Source organism: Plutella xylostella, chromosome 19, assembly GCF_932276165.1.
Source record: "Plutella xylostella chromosome 19, ilPluXylo3.1, whole genome shotgun sequence".
NCBI lineage: Eukaryota > Metazoa > Arthropoda > Insecta > Lepidoptera > Plutellidae > Plutella > Plutella xylostella.
The window spans coordinates 9,057,828-9,077,701 of record NC_063999.1 but is presented as its reverse complement, the minus strand read 5'-3'; the positions used below and the strand labels follow the sequence as shown (position 1 = coordinate 9,077,701).

Below are 19,874 nucleotides of genomic sequence, written 5' to 3'. Positions count from 1 at the left end.
TAAAGCGGTCATTAATGTAAGTATCTAGCTCAAGCGCCACTAGTAGGACCGGAATATGTGATCAATCATCACCACGACTATTGAATCGGACCCTACTGCGTGGGATAAAAACCCCAAGCGCCGGAGCATTATGACCAGTGGCTGAGCTTTTAAAAGCAGTAAATAATAGCATTTTACTCACGGCTTATCAACTCAAACCTTCGTTGCGAAATCCTCAGCAATGGCTGCGTGCGCAGCAGCCGGCAGGCCCCGCGCCGCCTGGTCCGCATCACGCTACAGCTGCCGGCAGCGAGGACTCCGCAAATTCAATATTATATTTTTCCCCGTCGGAGCGAAGCCGACGAGAACCGTGGCTACATTGAGCCATTTTGCCGAAGTGTTCACTTCAAAAATCAAAAACCAACTGAGGCGCGCGGGCGACTCACTCTATTTATATAGGCACCCGCACCTTGCAAATCAAAGGTGGAGAGAAAAATGGACTTTATTTAACTGTCACTGTGACCCTTATGATGCCGAACACGGAGAAAGTCGAAACGCCATATCTCACAATGTTTAACTAGGTTTCAGATAGGCTCAGACTACATAATATGTTGCAATAAACTTCGGAATACTCTAAAAAGAGTACCTTACGAACAAACTATGTTAGATAATATGCATTTATATAGAACACTATGCTCTCTCTAGTAGCATAATTTGCTCGTAGTTAAGAGACCGAATTTAGTTTAATTTTACTTTTATTTTAACAAAGTATTTTTTTTTAGTCTTTGATCTCAATTGTCACATTCACATTACGCACATTGTATTATAGCGTATTTAACATAGTTTTAAACAGATTTTATATGTTTAAATAGAATATTTAATTAGCTTTGTTAATGTGTGATTATAGTAAACTTGCCATTGAAAATATAGATTATAAACGTATATAAGTACATATTTAAAAAAACGTAGAATCAATGGGGGTGTAGGTAGGTATACAATGTAAGTAATCTATATTCATACTTAATAATTAAATCATAATTTTTACTCGAGAAAATCACATCTCTCTTTAGTGTGGATTTGTACATATATTCAAGTCATAGTTCTGTTGCAATAAATTAATTATGTGATGTGATACCTATACTTACTTAGATATTTTTACAAGGCGTTATAATAAAGTTTTGGTTGCCATACAAATGACTTATTTATTATTTTATTCTTCTGGGCAAACGCCTCCTTGAGTTAAGCGTCCACCATCGCATTCAGTATTCTTTGTATAGACACAAGTGCGTCCACTTGATCGCCATTGCCGACGCCGTTTCTCCACACATTTTATGACAATCCGTTTGGTGCGATACGTACGATACCGCTATCGGGACACAAGACCGTCCACCTATGTGGACGCTCACCTTTGATCTACCCACTATTCTCGATCATGTGCCTCTTATTGTCCATAAAATATTAAAAGAAACCTATTATTTTCTTCTTTGTCATGTCGATCAATGTAACCAAATAAAAACCACAATGTGCACGTACAAACTTTACTATGTTTAATTATAAAATAAAAATAAAAACAAAAGTTAACAAATTGGTCCAGTACCAGGTTCAATTATTGTAAGCAACAAAAAACAAAATGGAAATTTTAAAATTAGTACTCCACCTTCTGACACCGAAAACAAAAACTAATATTATGGTACAAATAAACCTGATTTAAGTTTAATTAATATATCATTTCAATTAATTCACAACCAGGTTTAAAACAAATCAAATAAACGGCTAGACTGAATGACCTAAAACACAAAAAATAACTAAAACAATAAATATTATAACTTACATATGCATAATTGTTTACAATTAAAGGTTTTAAACTAATTAACTCTAGAAAGAAAACATATTGGTAACGAGATAGTGTGATATAAGCTTGAGGTTTTTGAACAAATCCATCTTAATATTTTTTTATGTGGACATCTGAAAACATAATTTTTAATATGTAACCTTGTTTTCCTTACATTATAATCTGTAAGTATAAAAGTAAATACCGAAAAACGGTAAAAAATACTAATTGTTATCATAAAGAATCATGTTTTCAGTGTGTTTTAATTAAAACGTACCTACTGCTTCATAAGAAAGCTACCAAGCCCAAAATGGCCATGAAAAGATAAGGCAAAGATATTCCTGTTACTTTTTCATCAGTTTTTGTGGATATCGATAAGCTTTACTTTTAAATACATTATCTATGAAAAATTACACTCAGGAAAATAATTTTCATTTAATTTGTGTTCCCTCCGTTTCTTGATCTTTCGATATTACCTGACACACGATGTAAAATAGGATATATTATTTCGCGTAGGTATTGAGATAATGTCGAGACAGCAAAAATTTAGAGACCCGAGCCCTAGCACAAAAGACAAACTAAACCTTCAATAATAGTTGTTTTCTCAGTTGTAACATAACTTACTAACTACATACACACTAAAATTGTAAGCTCAATCGACGGAAACACACCCTCTGTAAAGCAGACAGATCTAAAGTTATTTTATCTAACCTATTTTTAAACTTACACTTATAATAATAATATTTGGCTACTTTGAAAAGGAACTAGCATTTTTGTCGATTAATCCTAGGCCGAAAATAGTTTAAATAAAAACATGTGCATCACGAAAGCATATTATGAAATATGTGGCCATAAATGAATATAAATAAGATTTAAGATAAGACGTCGTTCGTGGATTATCAAAGACCAAAATTTATATTTATTTTCATTTATGGCAACCGCCTTTACAATCAATCGACTATATTCATGAATTCAGATACATTTTATCTAAGCTTATAAGCATTTTTGTCTTTTCTATTTTTCTTCTACAAATCTATCTAGTGTCCCTAGAAAGTGCGATGGTATACATATATAGGAATGGAATTCCATCTTCTTTCATATTTAATTCCCTCAGGTTGCAATTAACTGGTAATTTAGTCCGTGAATAGACTCGAAGGGTTCGTTAGAATTGAATTCCATCCTTTCATTTATTATGCTTACCACAAAATATGGGCGGTCAACTAGTTTCTATTGTGTAACTTCGAAAGTAACTCCGACTCACGTAAGTTGACCAATATTTTTTAAAGATTAGTTTTTACCTGGGCTTTTCTTTTATCTAAAATCAGATAAACAATAATTAAATATCTGTATGTCTCGTGGCGTAGACTGGCACATCGGCTGTGTTCGCCACGTACACCTAATTGGTCATCTTTCGTGAACCGAAGTGTACTATACAGACACCTTCTCTCTAAGCACAGATCTTCTCATATCAGCCATTTAGCTATACTTTTTGTTGCGATTCCACAACAGCTCTGGCCATAGTGTAGTAGCTACGAGAACAGATAGAAATCTCCAGATAATTTAAAATAGTACGATACGATTTATTTACTAGGCGGATGTGAGATTTTTAACTGAACCGAGCTGCTATGGTTTTTTACCCTTTTGTTTACGTTACTTTTAGTTATCAAGTTCATAGTAATAACTGACTGCAACCTCTCAGGCATGTGATTAGATAAACAAATGCAATATTTCATAGAAATCGATAAATTTTACCGATTACACAATATTTTTTTGTGTTGTATGGTTTTGGTTGCATACCAATTATTATTAATAGGACTTCATAATAAAAGGCAACTGATAACAAAATGAGAGCTGCGATGCTGTTGAATCGACACAAAAAGATTTTTAACTTATCCAACAAAGTATTACTTCAATAATATCACAAAACGTTAGCAAAACAAGCCGTATACATCGAATAAAGCTATCCATTATTATTATTTAAACACTTTCCATATAAATTAAAAACAGACTTCACAAATTCGGTTTAAATTTAAAATATTTTACTGACCTTTACAAACCTAATAAACGCGTCGAAAAATTAGTATTTTTCAGTCTTATTTTTTTTGTTGGACCAGCGAGTGTTTACTCGCTACATTTTCGAATTTTCATCTCCCAGCACTATAACATACTAAGCTTTAGCTATATTTATAAATTAGCATTTGCTTGCGGGTCGCTTCAAACAATTTTCTCGATGTAACATCGACTCAAGCCCTTTACAGCCTCACTAAATCGTGACATATGGACAAACTTCCGCATACATAAATTAAGAAGTCTCTTTTGTGACTCCGAGTCAAGCAACGGCGTTTTAGCTTTTTTTATATTTATTTCTGCTGAAGCTTTTAACTCGAATACTTACTTAAAAACTTTTAGTGTGTGTGCAAAATGAGGTTATCAATCGACTATCGAAATTCTTATGTTAACATTTTGCCAGTTTTATCTTGTAATGATGTAATGCAATGTCTTCTCATCATTCTAATCTCAATTTTTTAACATAATAATATTTCCACTGTGTAGAAATTCATCAATTAATTGGCGTACTGTCGAATATTGACAGAAGTGTTAACCTAGATCTCACAAGACTTTTTTGCAGTCCTTCGTACAATGCGTATGTAAAACACACAAACAAGCTCTTTAAAAATATATACTCAAAACTGAGCAGTCTCTTCATTTGAGATAAACGGAACACATATTTACAGACTTTAGTACACTTCATGCACGAATAAGAAATTCACAGTATAGCCGTATTGACTACCGTAAAAATCTTACAAAATACAAGCTAAATCCATATTTTCGCTATCTATCCGGGCAAACACTTTTGTAAACACACAACACCCGCTTTCACGGGACTTGCAAACAGATCTTTTCACACACAGGCTCCCAAAACGGGACCGTGTCAAACACAATTACTATTCCAACACCGAACGTATGACGTCACAACAACGTCCAAAGCACACAACAAACTAACCCACTCACTAACCCTTCAAGCGATATTGGTCCGAGGCGACATCACGATATAGTGCTGTTCAATCGGCGTAGAGGGCGCCACAATCGGCGACATCGGCATGTAGTCGTCTTCAGCGACGTGTCGTATTGTGGCGAGTTGTCGCCGGCCCTGCAGGATGAGGTCGAGGATGTGCTGCGGGAGCGACAGCTCGGCCGCCGACTCGTCGCTGCACTCGACTGCGAGCTCGACGTCGAGGTCGTCGCTGGTTTCCAGGCATTCCACGGATCTGGCGGGTGGAATTTATAATGAATTGGAGAAATGTAAGTTAGCGTAGTGAGACGCCCTTGGGCCCGATGTAGTAAACTTAAATTACTTCGTGACATTTATCTGACTGGCTAATAAATAATTAAAAAACGAATGCTAATAATAATTTGCTGACAAACAAATGATACATACTTTTCTAGCTGTAGTATGAAAATTAAGGTGCAGTTTTAACAGTACCGCGTTCACGAATACTTTTTGACGCTCCTCCATAGGTTATTCGATACACGGTTCACTTATTATTATGGCGCGTGTGTGGGACGTTCGGAAGTAATAAAACGCATACAAATCCCGGTTATGGCTGTTTTATCAGCATGCGGATTTGATCACGCACGAGGGATTGCCCCGCTCGAGTTCATACAAATATTCATTGTAACGCGTGGAATATGCACGCGAGACGCGGGAAAATGGCGTGCCATCCCGCGTGCGTGACGAAATCCGCATGCTGTTAAAAACAGCCTATCGCTGTCACCAGACCCCTTAGCATGAATTTTCATCGTCAACGTGAAATAGAATTCATTAATTAATTTTACTTCACGTTCATGCTAAGGGGTCAGGCAGGACGTGAAGTTATTCGAGATCTCACAATAATGATGCTATTTACCTGGAGGGCCGGGCGGCGGCGGCGGTGCGCTCCGCGTCGTCCAGGAACTCGCAGCTCTTGGTCTCGCCCTTCTTCAGCGCGCCCGCCAGCTTCAGCCCCTTCATCTTGCGACCCACCTGTACGTTCATAAACATTAGTTAAATCTATTCCAAACTTAGAGTTGTACGAACCTAAGTATCGACGTTAGAGCCTGCGCGCACGGCAATTTTTACGGGCGGAATTTTCTGAAGAGCAACTACGTGCAGGCCATAGCGTCGAATGGGGAAGAAAACCAAGTGAAACGGTGGCAGTACAATTGAGGGTACCCGAGTGTATGACAAATCACATTGTTGGGAGCAAAAACGGCAACCGAACCAACCAATTAGAACTAGAGAATCGGGTACAGTCACCTTAGGAACTGTCATTAGCTTTTACTATTTACCTTGAAGCTCTTAAAAATATCCCTGGTCGGCGTAAAATCAAACTTCTTCTTCTTCGTTTCAACACTGCTGCTATTCTCTTTGACGTCCTTGACTATCGCCGTGTCGCTCTTCAGCCGCTTCCTGAACACGCTGAAGGGCTTGGCCTTGGGCAGGGTGCGGGTGTGGTGTTGGGGGGGCGAGGGGGGCAAGGGGTGGGGTGAGGGGCGGGGCAGGGGGCGGAGGGAGCCGAGAGACCCCGCGCGGGTGACGGGCGGACACTTGTTCATGCGCGAGCCCCATGACTCGCCTAGTTTTGATGTGCTGTGGGAGACAAATATTTACTCAAAATGATGAGCGTATTATGTAATGACATGTGCCTTGACTGGCATAGGGTACCAGTGCTCCTCCATTTGAGACAAAATACAAGCGGAAAGCTAAAGACCGCATCCAGTGGCGTGCTTTGGGAGAGGCCTACGTCCAGCAGTAGACTGCTATAGGCTGATGATGATGATGAGTTATCAAACCCTAGTCTAGCTCTTCTATATTCTATAGTCAAATCCATAGATTTAATTTTTCAAGGGAAAATCGACTTTATTTACAAAGCATCTGTCAATCTAACGTCATAGGGCTCATCGTATGTTTTACAAAGAATCAAAGCATAGAGGCCTTACCACAAAAACTCAGACAGTATTTAAGACATGTTTAGCGCTGTCAAACGCCTACAAAAACTGTCAATTTTAGTTTTAAACACTTGTTAAACAATGTTTAAAGTTTTTTGTGGTAGCACAGTAGATATTTTGCTTCAACATGAGTGTCAGTCTCACCTGAACGGCAGTCTGGGCGGCAGCGGCGGCGGCGGCGCGCGGCGGCGGCGCATGGTCGCGTACACGCACTCGGCGACCGACTCGTACGTGGGCTCCTCCAGCCGGGACAGCTTCGAACCTGGGACAGACTGTGGCGTTAGCGACCGAGGGTATTGGCAATAACTGTGGTTAGCGACCGAGTGTATTGTCAATAACTGTTGTTAGGATACTTCGGGGATGCTGTCTATCATTACCACTACTTTTTTCTCACATGACGCTACTCTCAAGCGACGCATTATCTCCTAAAAAACGGGTCGTCCACGCGTCTTTTATGCGTCGTAGTTGCGTCAAACTAAGGTGCGGGCATGGGTTGTGTAGCTTGAGAGTTGCGTCCTGTGAGAAGGGGCTTACGCAACACAATACATTGACATTATAGATTTTGATTTCGATTTCCAGGATATCGAGCATCTATTTTTCTGTGGGGATGTTAGTAGCTGCACCAGGCTCTCTCGAATGGAAGTCTTGTGCACAACTGCTATCACATTGCCGTGTAGAAAACGGTGCGGTGTATCTGTAGTGTATGTACACTATAGGGTATGTCTATGATTGTGTAAGACGAGCATGTGTGGGTAGGAGGCGGCGCTTATTCATTCGACAATAAAGAGTCTAACAACTAAGAACTGTCTTTATATATCATTGGCTAACGAGGAAAATAAGTGCAATTAAAATGTCGATCGGGAAGATAGGCGAGTTCGACATCCGCGGCGGCAACTGGGAGCTGTACGTGGAGCGCCTGGAGATGTTCTTCAAGATCAACAATATTGCGGAGACGGCGCGCGTGCCCATGTTCATCACGGTGATGGGAGATGCGGCGTACGAGCTGCTGAGTGACCTGCTGAGTCCGGCCAAACCGTCAGATACAGATTACAAAACAATTGTTTCAACGTTACAAAACCACTTGCAACCGAAGGTGTCAGTAATGGCGGAGCGGTACAGGTTCCGTCAAAGAAGACAAAACGTGGGTGAATCTATCAAAGACTATTTTACGGAACTAAAAAAGTTATCGCGAAACTGTGACTTTAAATCGAATTTAAATGAAAACCTACGTGATCAACTGGTATGTGGCTTAAAAAGTAACATGATAAGACAGCGTCTTTTCGTCGAAGATAACCTAACATTTGATCAAGCGGTCAAGTTGGCATGTGCATTGGAGGCAGCGGATCGTGATGCGTCAGCAGTGGAGCTGTCGGCGGAAGGCGCGGGGGCGCACGCCGGCGGCGGGGCCCAGGAGGCGGGCGCCGTGCACGCGCTGGCTCCGTGGCCGCGTGGCGGAGGCAGGAGCGCGAGGGGGCCGGGGGCGCCGGGCGCGGCCCAGGCAGCTCACTGCCAGGCATGTGGAGCGAAGAACCATGTGTTCAAGGACTGCCGGTTCAAGAAGGCGGTGTGCAGCAAGTGTGGCAAGGAGGGCCATTTGAGGCGCGTTTGCTCAGACTGGGCGGAGAACGCGGGGCGAACCTACAACCGCAGTAGTGGCGGTGGCTACAGCAAGGGGAATAACAATGGCAGAAGGGCGTTTCATCATCTGAAGGCTGAGGACACGTCCGACCAAGAAGAATCAGAAAATGACTTCTCGGAAGAAGAGAATCTAAATCAGCTGAGCTTAAGTGGCTACAGGCCGGTAAGCATACCTATAAAAATTGATAACAAACAGGTTTTTATGGAGGTAGATACAGGCTCGTCAATTTCGTGTGTTAGTAAAGTAACTTATGAAAGATTGTTTAAACATAGGACTATTGAAAAGTGTGACTTGACCTTGAAATTGTATGATGGTAGTAAATTACGCCCATTAGGTGTTATAAAACCGAAAGTTCAATATAATGAAATAAGTAAACACTTAGAACTATTTGTTATAAGCGGGGGAACTACGTCATTACTAGGTCGACACTGGTTATCAGAGCTAGAAATTTCTTTGCCTAAGTTTGGTAATAATAACAGTAGGTCACTGCAATGTAATCAATTATCAGCGGGTGATGAGTTAAATGCTTTACTCGACAGACATAAGGAGTTGTTCAGCGGAGGACTGGGCAGGTTCACGGGTGGTGAGGTGGCGCTGCACGTGCGCGAGGGCACGGTGCCGGTGTTCTGCCGCGCGCGGCCGCTGCCCTACGCGCTGCGGGGGCGCGTGGACGCCGAGCTGGACGGCATGCTGCGCGAGGGCGTCATTGAGCCCGTGGCGGCGTCGGACTGGGCGACCCCGCTGGTGCCGGTGAGTAAGGCGGATGGTGGACTGAGGATATGCGCTGACTATAAGATAACCTTGAACTCTGCCTTGTTGGTTGACAGATATCCTTTACCTAGATTTGAGGACCTACTGGTCACACTAAACAACTCAGTGTGATCGATTACGAAATGAATTCGTAACTTTAGTAGATGAGATAAACATGTTAAACATGGAGATAGATCCTGATTATATGATTAACTACCAGTCGTTGTCAGCCTTTGATGAATTATATTATTTCATTAAGGAGGTTTTGAATACACTCGAGAATCGAAATGCATCTACGCCAGTTGCCTCGACTCCTTGTACTCAGGAATCTAATATAAAAATTCCTCGTATCGAATTGCCCTCGTTCGATGGAGAAATTCAGAACTTCCCGTATTTTTACGAAACATTTAAACGCGTCATCCATGAAAATAATAACTTGACAGATTCAGAGCGTATTCAATATCTCATGAGCCATTTGACTCGAAAATGCGTAATTTTAAATTGTGAAATAATGGATAATGGGGTGTTAGTACGAATGTTATGTTAATGAAATATATAATGAAATGAGGTTTAATTCACTGTAGTTATATTTTAACAAGGTTCAATGCAACCTTGAGTAGGTAAAGCCAACTAAAGTCGATTTCCAATTGGATTATAACTTTTTGTAATCCTTAGGCATCCGGGGAGATGGACCAAAAATATGATGCGTAAATCCCTTAAGGGGTATCGAAAGATAGAAGCAAGTGGACTGTATATGTTATTTTTAATAAATTGACTTCCTCGTGGCTGATCAACAAGTAGAAGGCTTGAACATACCTGCAAATTCCAAAGTCGTATGCTCCTGTCACCAAAGTACGCTCTCCAAAGAACACAATGCATCCAGGGTATTCGTCACAAGATTCACAAATCACAATTGATATTAATTGTCCAATATTGTCCAGTAAAACAGAAAATTAATGCGGAAGAGTATTTTTCACTCATAACGCGCCGGCGACCATCGATCAAGTGACGTCGTATTCGCCGGGTTCGGCGCCGCTGATTGGCCGAGGAGAGGTCCGCGTTTCAAACGGACCAATGGCGAGCAGGTTCACATATTCCCGTGTCAAATACAGGATGCTCAAGCCAAAAGCAATGTTGCCATGTTTCAGCAACCACAGGAAGTTATAGTAGAAAAAGGAATGTTACAGTAGAAAAATATTATGAAATTAAATATTAAGACCGGCGTAACCACAGTGATATTTAGTAAGTGCGACTTATCGCAGGCGTATAACCAGCTGGTGTTAGATGAGTCATCAAAACAGTACACAGTGATAAACACACACAAGGGGCTTTTTAGATACAACCGTTTAGTGTACGGTCTGTCGTCAAGCTCCGGTATATTCCAACGAACAATGTCCAATTTATTAAAGGGAATACCATTTGTAGGAATATTCATAGATGACGTCATCATAGGCGGTAGGAATATAACGGAGCATTTACAATCGTTAGAAATGGTCATGAGTAGGTTATGCGAAAATGGACTTAAACTAAAAAGAAATAAATGTGAATTTTTTGTGGACGAGATTAAATATTTAGGCTATATTATTTGTAAGGATGGCGTGAAAACTGACCCAGATAAAATTAAAGCGATGTCTGAAATGGCTCAGCCACAAACCGTAACTCAGTTGCGATCGTTTCTAGGTTTAGTGAACTTCTATGGTAGGTTCGTTAAAAATATGAGCAGTATATTTCCACTTTACGAGTTGCTAAAAAAGAATGTAAGTTGGGTTTGGAGTGACACTTGTGCACGCGCTTTCAATGAAGTGAAACGAATTTTGTCTAGCTCGGAAGTTCTTGCGCATTACGACGAGAGCAAGCCGTTGATACTGAGTTGCGATGCGAGTGCGCAGGGGGTGGGGGGCGTGCTGACGCAGCGCGGGCCGCGCGGGGAGCGCCCCGTCGCCTACGTGTCTAGGACACTCAATGACGCCGAGAAAAACTACGCACAAATACATAGGGAGGCCCTAGCTATTATCTTTTGCTTAAAAAAATTTCACCAGTATCTGTATGGTAGGAAGTTTACTCTGCGAACCGACCATAAACCATTGGTTACTATTTTCGGCCCCAAAGCAGGTGTCCCGGCCATGGCCGCCAGTAGGTTGCAAAGGTGGGCGGTTATCGTATCGGCGTACACATATGACATAGAATATGTAAACACCAAGGATAATGTAGCTGATAGCTTCTCTCGGTTACCTATAAAAAGTAGGGACTCTGGATATCATAGAATTCCAGAGCAAACCTATCTGCACTTCGTGCAGGACACCTCGTTGATAGATTCAGCTCACATTAAAAAAGAAACTGCTAAAGACCATATTTTAGGCAGAGTTGTTAGTTACATTCGCGATGGTTGGCCAAAGGATGTAGATATGAAAAACTTAAAACCTTATTTCAACCGTAAAAATGAATTGTATTTAGAGTTGGGCTGTGTAATGTGGGGACATCGGGTGGTAATTCCCGAGAGTTGTCAGGCAAAGGTGCTTAGCGAGCTACACGAACCTCATATGGGCATTGTTAAGACTAAGTGCATAGCGCGCAGCTACGTCTGGTGGCCCGGGGTGGACGAGGCCGTGGAGGCGGCGTGCCGCGCGTGCGCCGCGTGCGCCGCCGCCAGCGACGCGCCGCGCGCGCACCAGCCCTGCCCGTGGCCGTGGTGCCCGCGCCCATGGACTAGACTACACTTAGATTTTATGGGACCCATAGATAATAAACTATACTTAGTGCTAGTAGATGCCACATCAAAGTGGCTCGAGGTTTTCCAAGTTCCGAGCACCGGTGCAGCTCACACAATAGATAGATTAAATGAAGTATTTGGAAGGTTCGGTTTGCCAAAAACATTGGTAAGTGACAATGGCCCCCCCTTTACCAGTAGTCAATTTAGTCAGTTCACTCAATCTAACGGCATAAAACATATGTTTTCCGCTCCGTATCACCCAGCCTCAAACGGTGCCGCAGAAAATGCAGTAAGAACACTCAAAAAGGTAATTAAGAAAGCTAAATCGGAAAGCGTAGATATCGCAACAGCCTTGAATAAATTCTTATTACATTATAGAAATACCGAGCACTGTACAACTGGTGATAGTCCGGCGCAATTGCTGATGGGGCACTCGTTACGTACTAAACTAGATGTGTTAAAACCAGATAGGGAAAATAAAATTGTTCATGCTCAGGTGAAGCAAAGTGAGAATAAGGGGGGAGAGAAGCGGGTTATGAGACCAGGAGATCCGGTGTGGTATAGACTATACCAAAAAGGTGATAAATGGACTGCAGGTGAGGTATCAGAACGGTTAGGCGCGACGGATTATAATATTCGAAACCCTGATGGTACACTGACACATAGGCACGTTGACCAATTAAGGCAGAGGTCTAGGGTTTCTTTAGCAGGTCCACTACCGTCTTGCGCGCCGGAGCAGGCGGACTCGCCAGCGCAGTCGCGGGCTCATGACGCAGGCGACAGCGCGGGCACGAGCGACCTCGCACCAGACAATCATCAGATGTCATCAGAGTCAGCCGCACCGCCCGAGCCCACGGAACAACCGCCACCGCCACCGGTGAGCCTGCCACAGTCACCGTCCAATGCCCCGAGACCGCCCCGGGTCACGAGGAACTTGAATCCAAAATACAAATAACCATAGCTGTAACTACTAAGCGCCCATGGGAGCTTTTTCGTCTACATGTTAACGTTAATTAATACTTATAGTATACCTAAATTATTTGTATTGTCTTCTGTCAAGTTAGGGCACAGTAAATAATCATGTGTGTTAGTATAGACTTAAATTAATAAGATATGTAAGTAATATTTATGTGAAGAGGATTGTAGTGTATGTACACTATAGGGTATGTCTATGATTGTGTAAGACGAGCATGTGTGGGTAGGAGGCGGCGCTTATTCATTCGACAATAAAGAGTCTAACAACTAAGACCTGTCTATATATATCAGTATCCAACAACTAGGTCAGTCTAAAATAAAACAGTACCTACCAATGTCTCTTACGGTCAGATATCACTAAGCTAAAGCTGTCGAACTCATCTCAACGACAACCCACGAAGCAAAGTAAACAGTACTTACCTATATCTCTAAGCACGCGCTCCGGTATGGCCTCGCCGTCCAGCTGGTCTGCAGGAGCGTCGGGGATCTCCTCGTACACGCCCGACGCCACGGACAGCAGCGAGCGCCGGTCCGACATGCTGGGAGAGGAAAAAATTATAATAATGACATTAATTTAGGATTTGGACATATTTTTCAATGATTTTATTATTGAGCTAAATAATGTTGGTATTAAATATCTGTCTCTTTCTATCCGTATACTGTCAAAGCATACGTTCAAGGTTGACAGGGCATCAGCGTTGGTGTTTTAATTAGAATGATTATGAAAATTATGAAAAAATGCTCGAGTAGTTTCTTTCGCTATTTCTCCTCCTCAGTGAACGAGCCTCTGTTAAATGGTAGACCCATAATCTTGACAATCAACAAATAATTATTATCAAATGTTACATTGAACGAAGGATGAATCTGTGCAGTGATTATGTGAGAGTGATTACAAGATTTTCGAACCTCCGTTAACGTTGCGTAACGTCACCTGTCACTGTCAAATGTAAGGTGAAATATGTTAGTTCCAAAAGTGACTACGTTGGCGCTGTTTTTTCTCCTTATGTTTGTGTAGTATCGTACAACGCCAGCAAATTGCCTCATACGTTCGTGATAGGCCCTCTGAATTATTCAAAGCATCTTCGCAAAAATGGATTTAATGATTGAATTTTGAAATAGGAGTTTTTAAATTTGGTGCATTCAGAATCGCTTTTTCCTCCTCAAGTGCCGTGTCCCAAGCTGCCAGTGTAAGAAAGAAAGAAACATTTATTTATTACATTTATTAGTGTACGTACCAGGAGGCCAGACTGCCCGCAGAGGTGTGGTCTCGAGCCGGCAGCAGGGCGCGGCGCGGCGCGCGGGACAGCGTGGCCGGCCGGCTGCACTCCTGGTAACAACAACATTATGAAGCGACCTCAGCTTCGACATTCTAGATACTGGGTATTGGGAGGTAGGTGTTAAAAATTTTAATTAGCATGTAGACGGCGTGAAACGTGGGAGTTTTAGGGTGCTTACATCTAACTGTACCGGTAACCTGATTATGCGAAAGCGCTCATGGCATTTAAAAATCCGGGAAATGCTCAGTGAGCGCTTTCGCATAATCAGGTTACCGGTACAGGTAGATACAGGGAACCCGATTCTCTATGTAAGCACCCTTACGCTTTCAAACGGAAATTGTGTTTTTTTTTCAATTGGCGGGGCTAGTGAGCTTTGGGTAACCAAGGCATGTGTTCAGTAATCATGATATGTGTGCCGATTTGTTCCAATTCGAGGGACTATTCATTAATTCATACATTACATACAAACGTTAGTTTGCTACTTTGTATTAGCGTCAATATTAATTATGAAGTTATTTCTATCAGTGGAAACTTGTAAAAGGCCTTTTATTACTCATTCTTTTGTTATATCATAAAATTGTGCTGTAAGTTTTCCCAAAATAAAATAAATAAATAAATAATTAAAACGTGTATAGCTTATCTACTAATGAAGGTAGGTACAGTACAATATACAACAGTGAAGTACCTTGGCGATGACGAGGTCGGTGTCGTCGAGCGACACGTCCGAGGGCCCGCTGTACCAGCTGCTTCGTCTCACGTCGCCTGCGGGGGACAAACAACATGTAACAACACACAACAACATGACACAACATACAACATGTTTCTACGGCTATAGGTGATGTTAGAAGTAACTATCGTAATTAAAGATGTCGTATTAAAATGTTTTGTTGGCTAAGGATTAGGACCTTACGACAATGGCATAAACTTTTAAATACTGCAACTGGTGGTTTAGCGTTTTGGGTTAATTTTAACTAGGGTTTGTCAATATAGCTCATCTTTTGTCACTCACTGTACTACACAACGGCTCGGCGAGACTCCTTACATGCGCCCCACAAGAAAATTAATTTAAAAAATATGATTATGGTAATTCCTATTGCGATTGTTGGTGGCACTTACAACAATGTTTAATAAACCCTAAAGGTACACTTCCGAGCTGAGCGGCTTCTGCGGAATTGGACCTGGGTTTCCTTACCACTCTCATCATCCGCCCCGCTCCTCAGGTCCCCGTCACTGCGACTGACAGGCCTTGCCCGGGCCAGGGGGCGGGGGGCGCGGGGGGCTCGCACCGTGTGCGCCAGCGTGGAGCCCAGCTCGGCGGCACGGGAGGAGCGAACGCACAGGGCGCCGCGTCCGTGGGGGCAGCCGCTGGGGGTGGAAGGATATATTTACTTTACACACACAGAAACAACTTAAAAATAAGTTTAAAACAAATTAGTAATAAAAAGTTTAACATTATTATAATGAAATATGAGAAATAAGCAAGTGTGTTGCTTCCCGCTGCCGAAACGAGATCTTCTAGCTCAGCTTGATGCTACCAAAATATCATTAGGTACAACAAAGTGAATAAATACATAACAAACTGATATAGAAAAAGGTATTCAGCTCGACTTAGATAAAAAGCAATCTATATGTATGTGAATCTAGCTCCCTAAATACCATACGTTATTTCGTGAAAGAGTAACAAACTTTTTAACAGACCGTTTAAGTATAATATTAGCAGGCTCTGTTTAAAAGAGATTTTGTTTTACTAAGAAAATTAAGAGATCACATTATTATTTATACCGTTTACCCATAATAAAATAAAAACTGAAGTTAGCTGATTGAATAAATTATTACAATAAATGCTAGTATAGTATGTATCCCTCACTTGCTCACACCAACACAGTTATTCATCCACGTGCTTACACAAATCACCATAGTTTATAATATTTACTAACACTTCACTAATTTAAATAATTTAATAACTGTTCACCAACACTGCACAGGACTTCACCACTTGAATGTCAAAATAATACTAAATGCTGGAGGTAAAATATTAATTAAATAAATGTAAATAGGGAAATCATTAGTTAATAGCCTGTTTTCGATCGAAATGTTTTGTGACGCTATTCATTACTAGCTAATGATGTTATGTAGAAACTTATTATTGAAATCTAAGTGTGTGGTCGGTAAAAATGCATAAACATGTGCTTTAACCGTGGGAAAAAAAATTAAACAAAAAGTATTTACCTACAATGTTTGAGAAATAATTTATTACTATAATGTAACTTTTTGCTTTACCTTGCTTTTGGCTTGATGATGATTTTCGCTTAAAGCGAATGTTATTAATAGATAGATAGGGATATGTGCATATTGTGCATTAGTTATTATGTAATTTGTAATCACTAATCACGAAACAGCATTACGTGATTTTATGGTCCAATTATCTTTTGCTGAGTAGAAAAAAATACATTTTGTTTATTTTGTATCAAACAATCTTACCTTGCATAACTAAAAATAAAACAATACCTAAACAAATACACTGGACTTGTAATTAGATCCGCAATTTATCCTGTGTAAAACCCAGGGATCAAAAATTAAATGGGGCTTTTATATTCCTATACTTTTCCGCCCATTGTTTAGGCTATGTACCTACTCTGCTATCTATATACATTTTCCCAACCAAAACCCAAGCGCCCAAAACCAAACCACACAAGAAACGAAAAACACAAACCTATCTATGGTCATCTCGCAAGAACGGTTATCGACGGTGACGTCACTGATGTGCCGCCATTGCACGAAGGTACCCTCCTTGTGCTCCACCATGATGGTGAGTCCCTGCGCAGACAGAGCCAGGGTTCCGTCAGCGCCCGCCAGCCCGCACCTCACAGACCAGTCGGTCGATACCACGGTTACAGGGTATGAGTCTTTCAGTAATGATTCTGTGCCTGGAAATGAATGATTGAAGCGTGATATGGAGGGGTGGAGATTCCCTCGCTGAACAAACAGCCAGATGGTATGAGGTGACAATGGTTTAGCGCGACATGATGCAAAGTTCCTGGGGCTATCTTGGATATCATCAGGAATTATGGTCTACAGATGGGCATGCCAAATAAAAGTGTGTTTGTGTCACAGGAATTAAGTTATTTATACATTAATGGAAGGGCTTTCCAACCCATGGACCCTTGATATCGTGTCGTTCTATTAATAAAATGAAAAGCATTAATGACATAATTTTAGAATGCATCCTCATAAAAACCTTTATATAACATATGGTGGTGAAAAATCAATAATGTAAAACATGACATAATCAAAATAAACATACCTATACCTAAGTGGACTTTATCACTATTTACTCTTTTTATACATGTAATCACGATTGAAGTTTAAACTGTTGTGCAATAAAACAAATTTTCTAGTTTTTGTATTCAATAACAATGATGATCAAAATGCATGAACCTTTTGAAAATGTTGCTAAAATGTAGATGATGCAGACCACAGCTTTTAGCAACACAATAGTATTACATCAGAGCAGAATAATAAACAATAATCTGATACACAAAACAGAGACAGCACAGAATGTAAGCTCATGCATTTATACTTACACTTGTGTGCATAGGTAGTGAAAAATCTCACTGAGACAGTCATTTATTTTTTGTAAGGAATGAAAAGTACTTACATATATTTTTTTTACCAAATCCTATTTCTTAAGATGCGCCCAGTTTATGAGGTATAGAGTACAGAGACTGTCAAACAACATACAAGTGATTTGAATTAACTTGTCAAACAGTATTAGTGATCTAAGTGCACTGTATTTTCTTGCAATTTTTGCTGTGCTAGTCACGCATAGTACAAGTGACATAATTTACAGTGTAGGTAATGTAGGGTACAGTTGTCTGCCAAAACAAAAAGAAAATGTTCTTAATCTTGAAGCTTTACTTCTGTACTCTCTGAGTAATAATGATAAAGGAGGGTCAACACATGGGATTGTTTGTTTAACTTCTCATTATATCAACATGGCCTACTTTAATTGAGGTCACCATTATTTTGCTTTAGTGAGAATTAAAAAAAATACATGTCATTTCGCAAGTTAAATATTTCAGAATTATGTACCTTTGAAATACCAGCCATGTGGGTCTGTCACACTAGTTAATCCAGGTTTAAACATTTACAAAGTTAGCATCGTAACATTTATTTAGACTGCTTTTCCTCTTCATTGGTTGACTGCACTTAGTATTCAAAATAACCCAACAGCATTTCCATTTCAATAGTAACTGTATATAAATGCATTCAATTATCATCAGCCTCTTGTAGTGAACACTGGCGAACAATGGCACATAAAACCCTAAACATGTAGCTATTACAATTTTAAATGAGATTTGATGATTACCATTCAATTTCCTATGCAAAACCAGCAATCCTTATAAGATTGCTTGGACACTGCTTGACTCATCACATCAAGGATGATAGCAATTTTGGGAGGGTATTCACCTCAATGAGGGTAGATTGAAATAATTAAAAGTAAATAGATACTAGTTTTTGGACACAAACAATACTATTTATTATTGAAAGAATTTTAATACATTATTTATTTCACCACCACTATTATTGTGGAATTGTTATGTAATTAGTTTTTAATGAGGTCATTATAAAATGTTGTTTTGTTGACAAAATGTATCTGACCTTTGATCTTCACTACCTGTCACGGAATATATTACCAAAAAATGAGGGTAATCATGTTGATAACAAAAACAATGAACAATCAGTATAATGAGCATACAGGTGATGTTTTGGATGCAAATGAGAGGCAGTTGACAGAAATGTAAATGCTTGAAGAACTCTAGCTTCATAGTTACTACAAAGACGAGTTAACTTGGCACCAGGACGGCAAGAGCCAAGTGTCATGTTACTAGATTGGGGGCTTGGGGGTACTCGGCTTGACCCTGGTTCTTCATAGCCAGGTGCCAAGTTAACTGGCCAGGATTGTATAGAGGAGGAAGTGAACGCACCGTGCAGGCTGCCAGTGAGCAGAGCCTTGATCTTATCCATCCAGAGCTGCGCGTCTTGTGCGGAGGCGGCGGCCAGCAGCACGCGCGGCTTGCGGCAGTCGCCGGCCGCGAACACGGCGAAGGCGTGCGCCCGCGAGCGAGACGCCGCCCGCCGCACCGCGCCGCCAGGTGGGAGCCCCACGCAGCCCGCCGCCGCGCCCGCCTCGCTGCAGTACACCGCCAGCGACCCGCCGCCCGCCAGCGTCGCCGACGGACGCAGGATGCACCACTGCTTCTTCCATGTCTGACAAACACAACATGTTGATCAACATTCAACACCCATCCCACATTGTTGTGATTTCTCATTCTCTTTAAACTCACCTTGAACGGATTCAGCCCGAGGCTCGACTTGAACGGGTACTTCACCTCTAAATAACCCGACATGGCTATATTCTAAAACGCTGCCAGTCTAAATAAATTCACATCACACAATTTTTATAAACACGAGGGTGCATTTTATTTTGTATCGAGAAACGAATTCAATCAATCAACGATTTGTTTACAAAAAAAATGACATAGACAACAACTTTAGGGTTGTTTCGTAGATATCGATATGTTATTTTACCGGTTTTAACTTGTTACCGCTAAACAACACTAGAACAAGCATTTAATTCAACGCTGAATTTAAATAACATAAACAGACAAGTCTGCATTCAAACTATGTTACAACGTTTGTGAATTTTCAAGCAACCCACAT

The 19,874-nt window shown here is 41.0% G+C and overlaps 1 protein-coding gene across 1 annotated transcript; it reads right to left on the bottom strand.

Moving 5' to 3' along the window:
* Positions 1-1,503: 1,503 nt before the first annotated feature.
* Positions 1,504-19,817, bottom strand: LOC105388624. The gene is made up of 11 exons (XM_038106016.2): positions 19,499-19,817; positions 19,139-19,421; positions 16,864-17,077; positions 15,343-15,515; positions 14,836-14,912; positions 14,109-14,200; positions 13,294-13,412; positions 6,944-7,061; positions 6,140-6,440; positions 5,719-5,834; positions 1,504-5,079 (listed from the first exon to the last, which is right to left on the bottom strand). The coding sequence occupies exons 1-11, from the start codon at positions 19,559-19,561 to the stop codon at positions 4,830-4,832; spliced, it is 1,806 nt and encodes a 601-aa protein (XP_037961944.2). The 5' UTR covers positions 19,562-19,817; the 3' UTR covers positions 1,504-4,829.
* Positions 19,818-19,874: the final 57 nt, after the last annotated feature.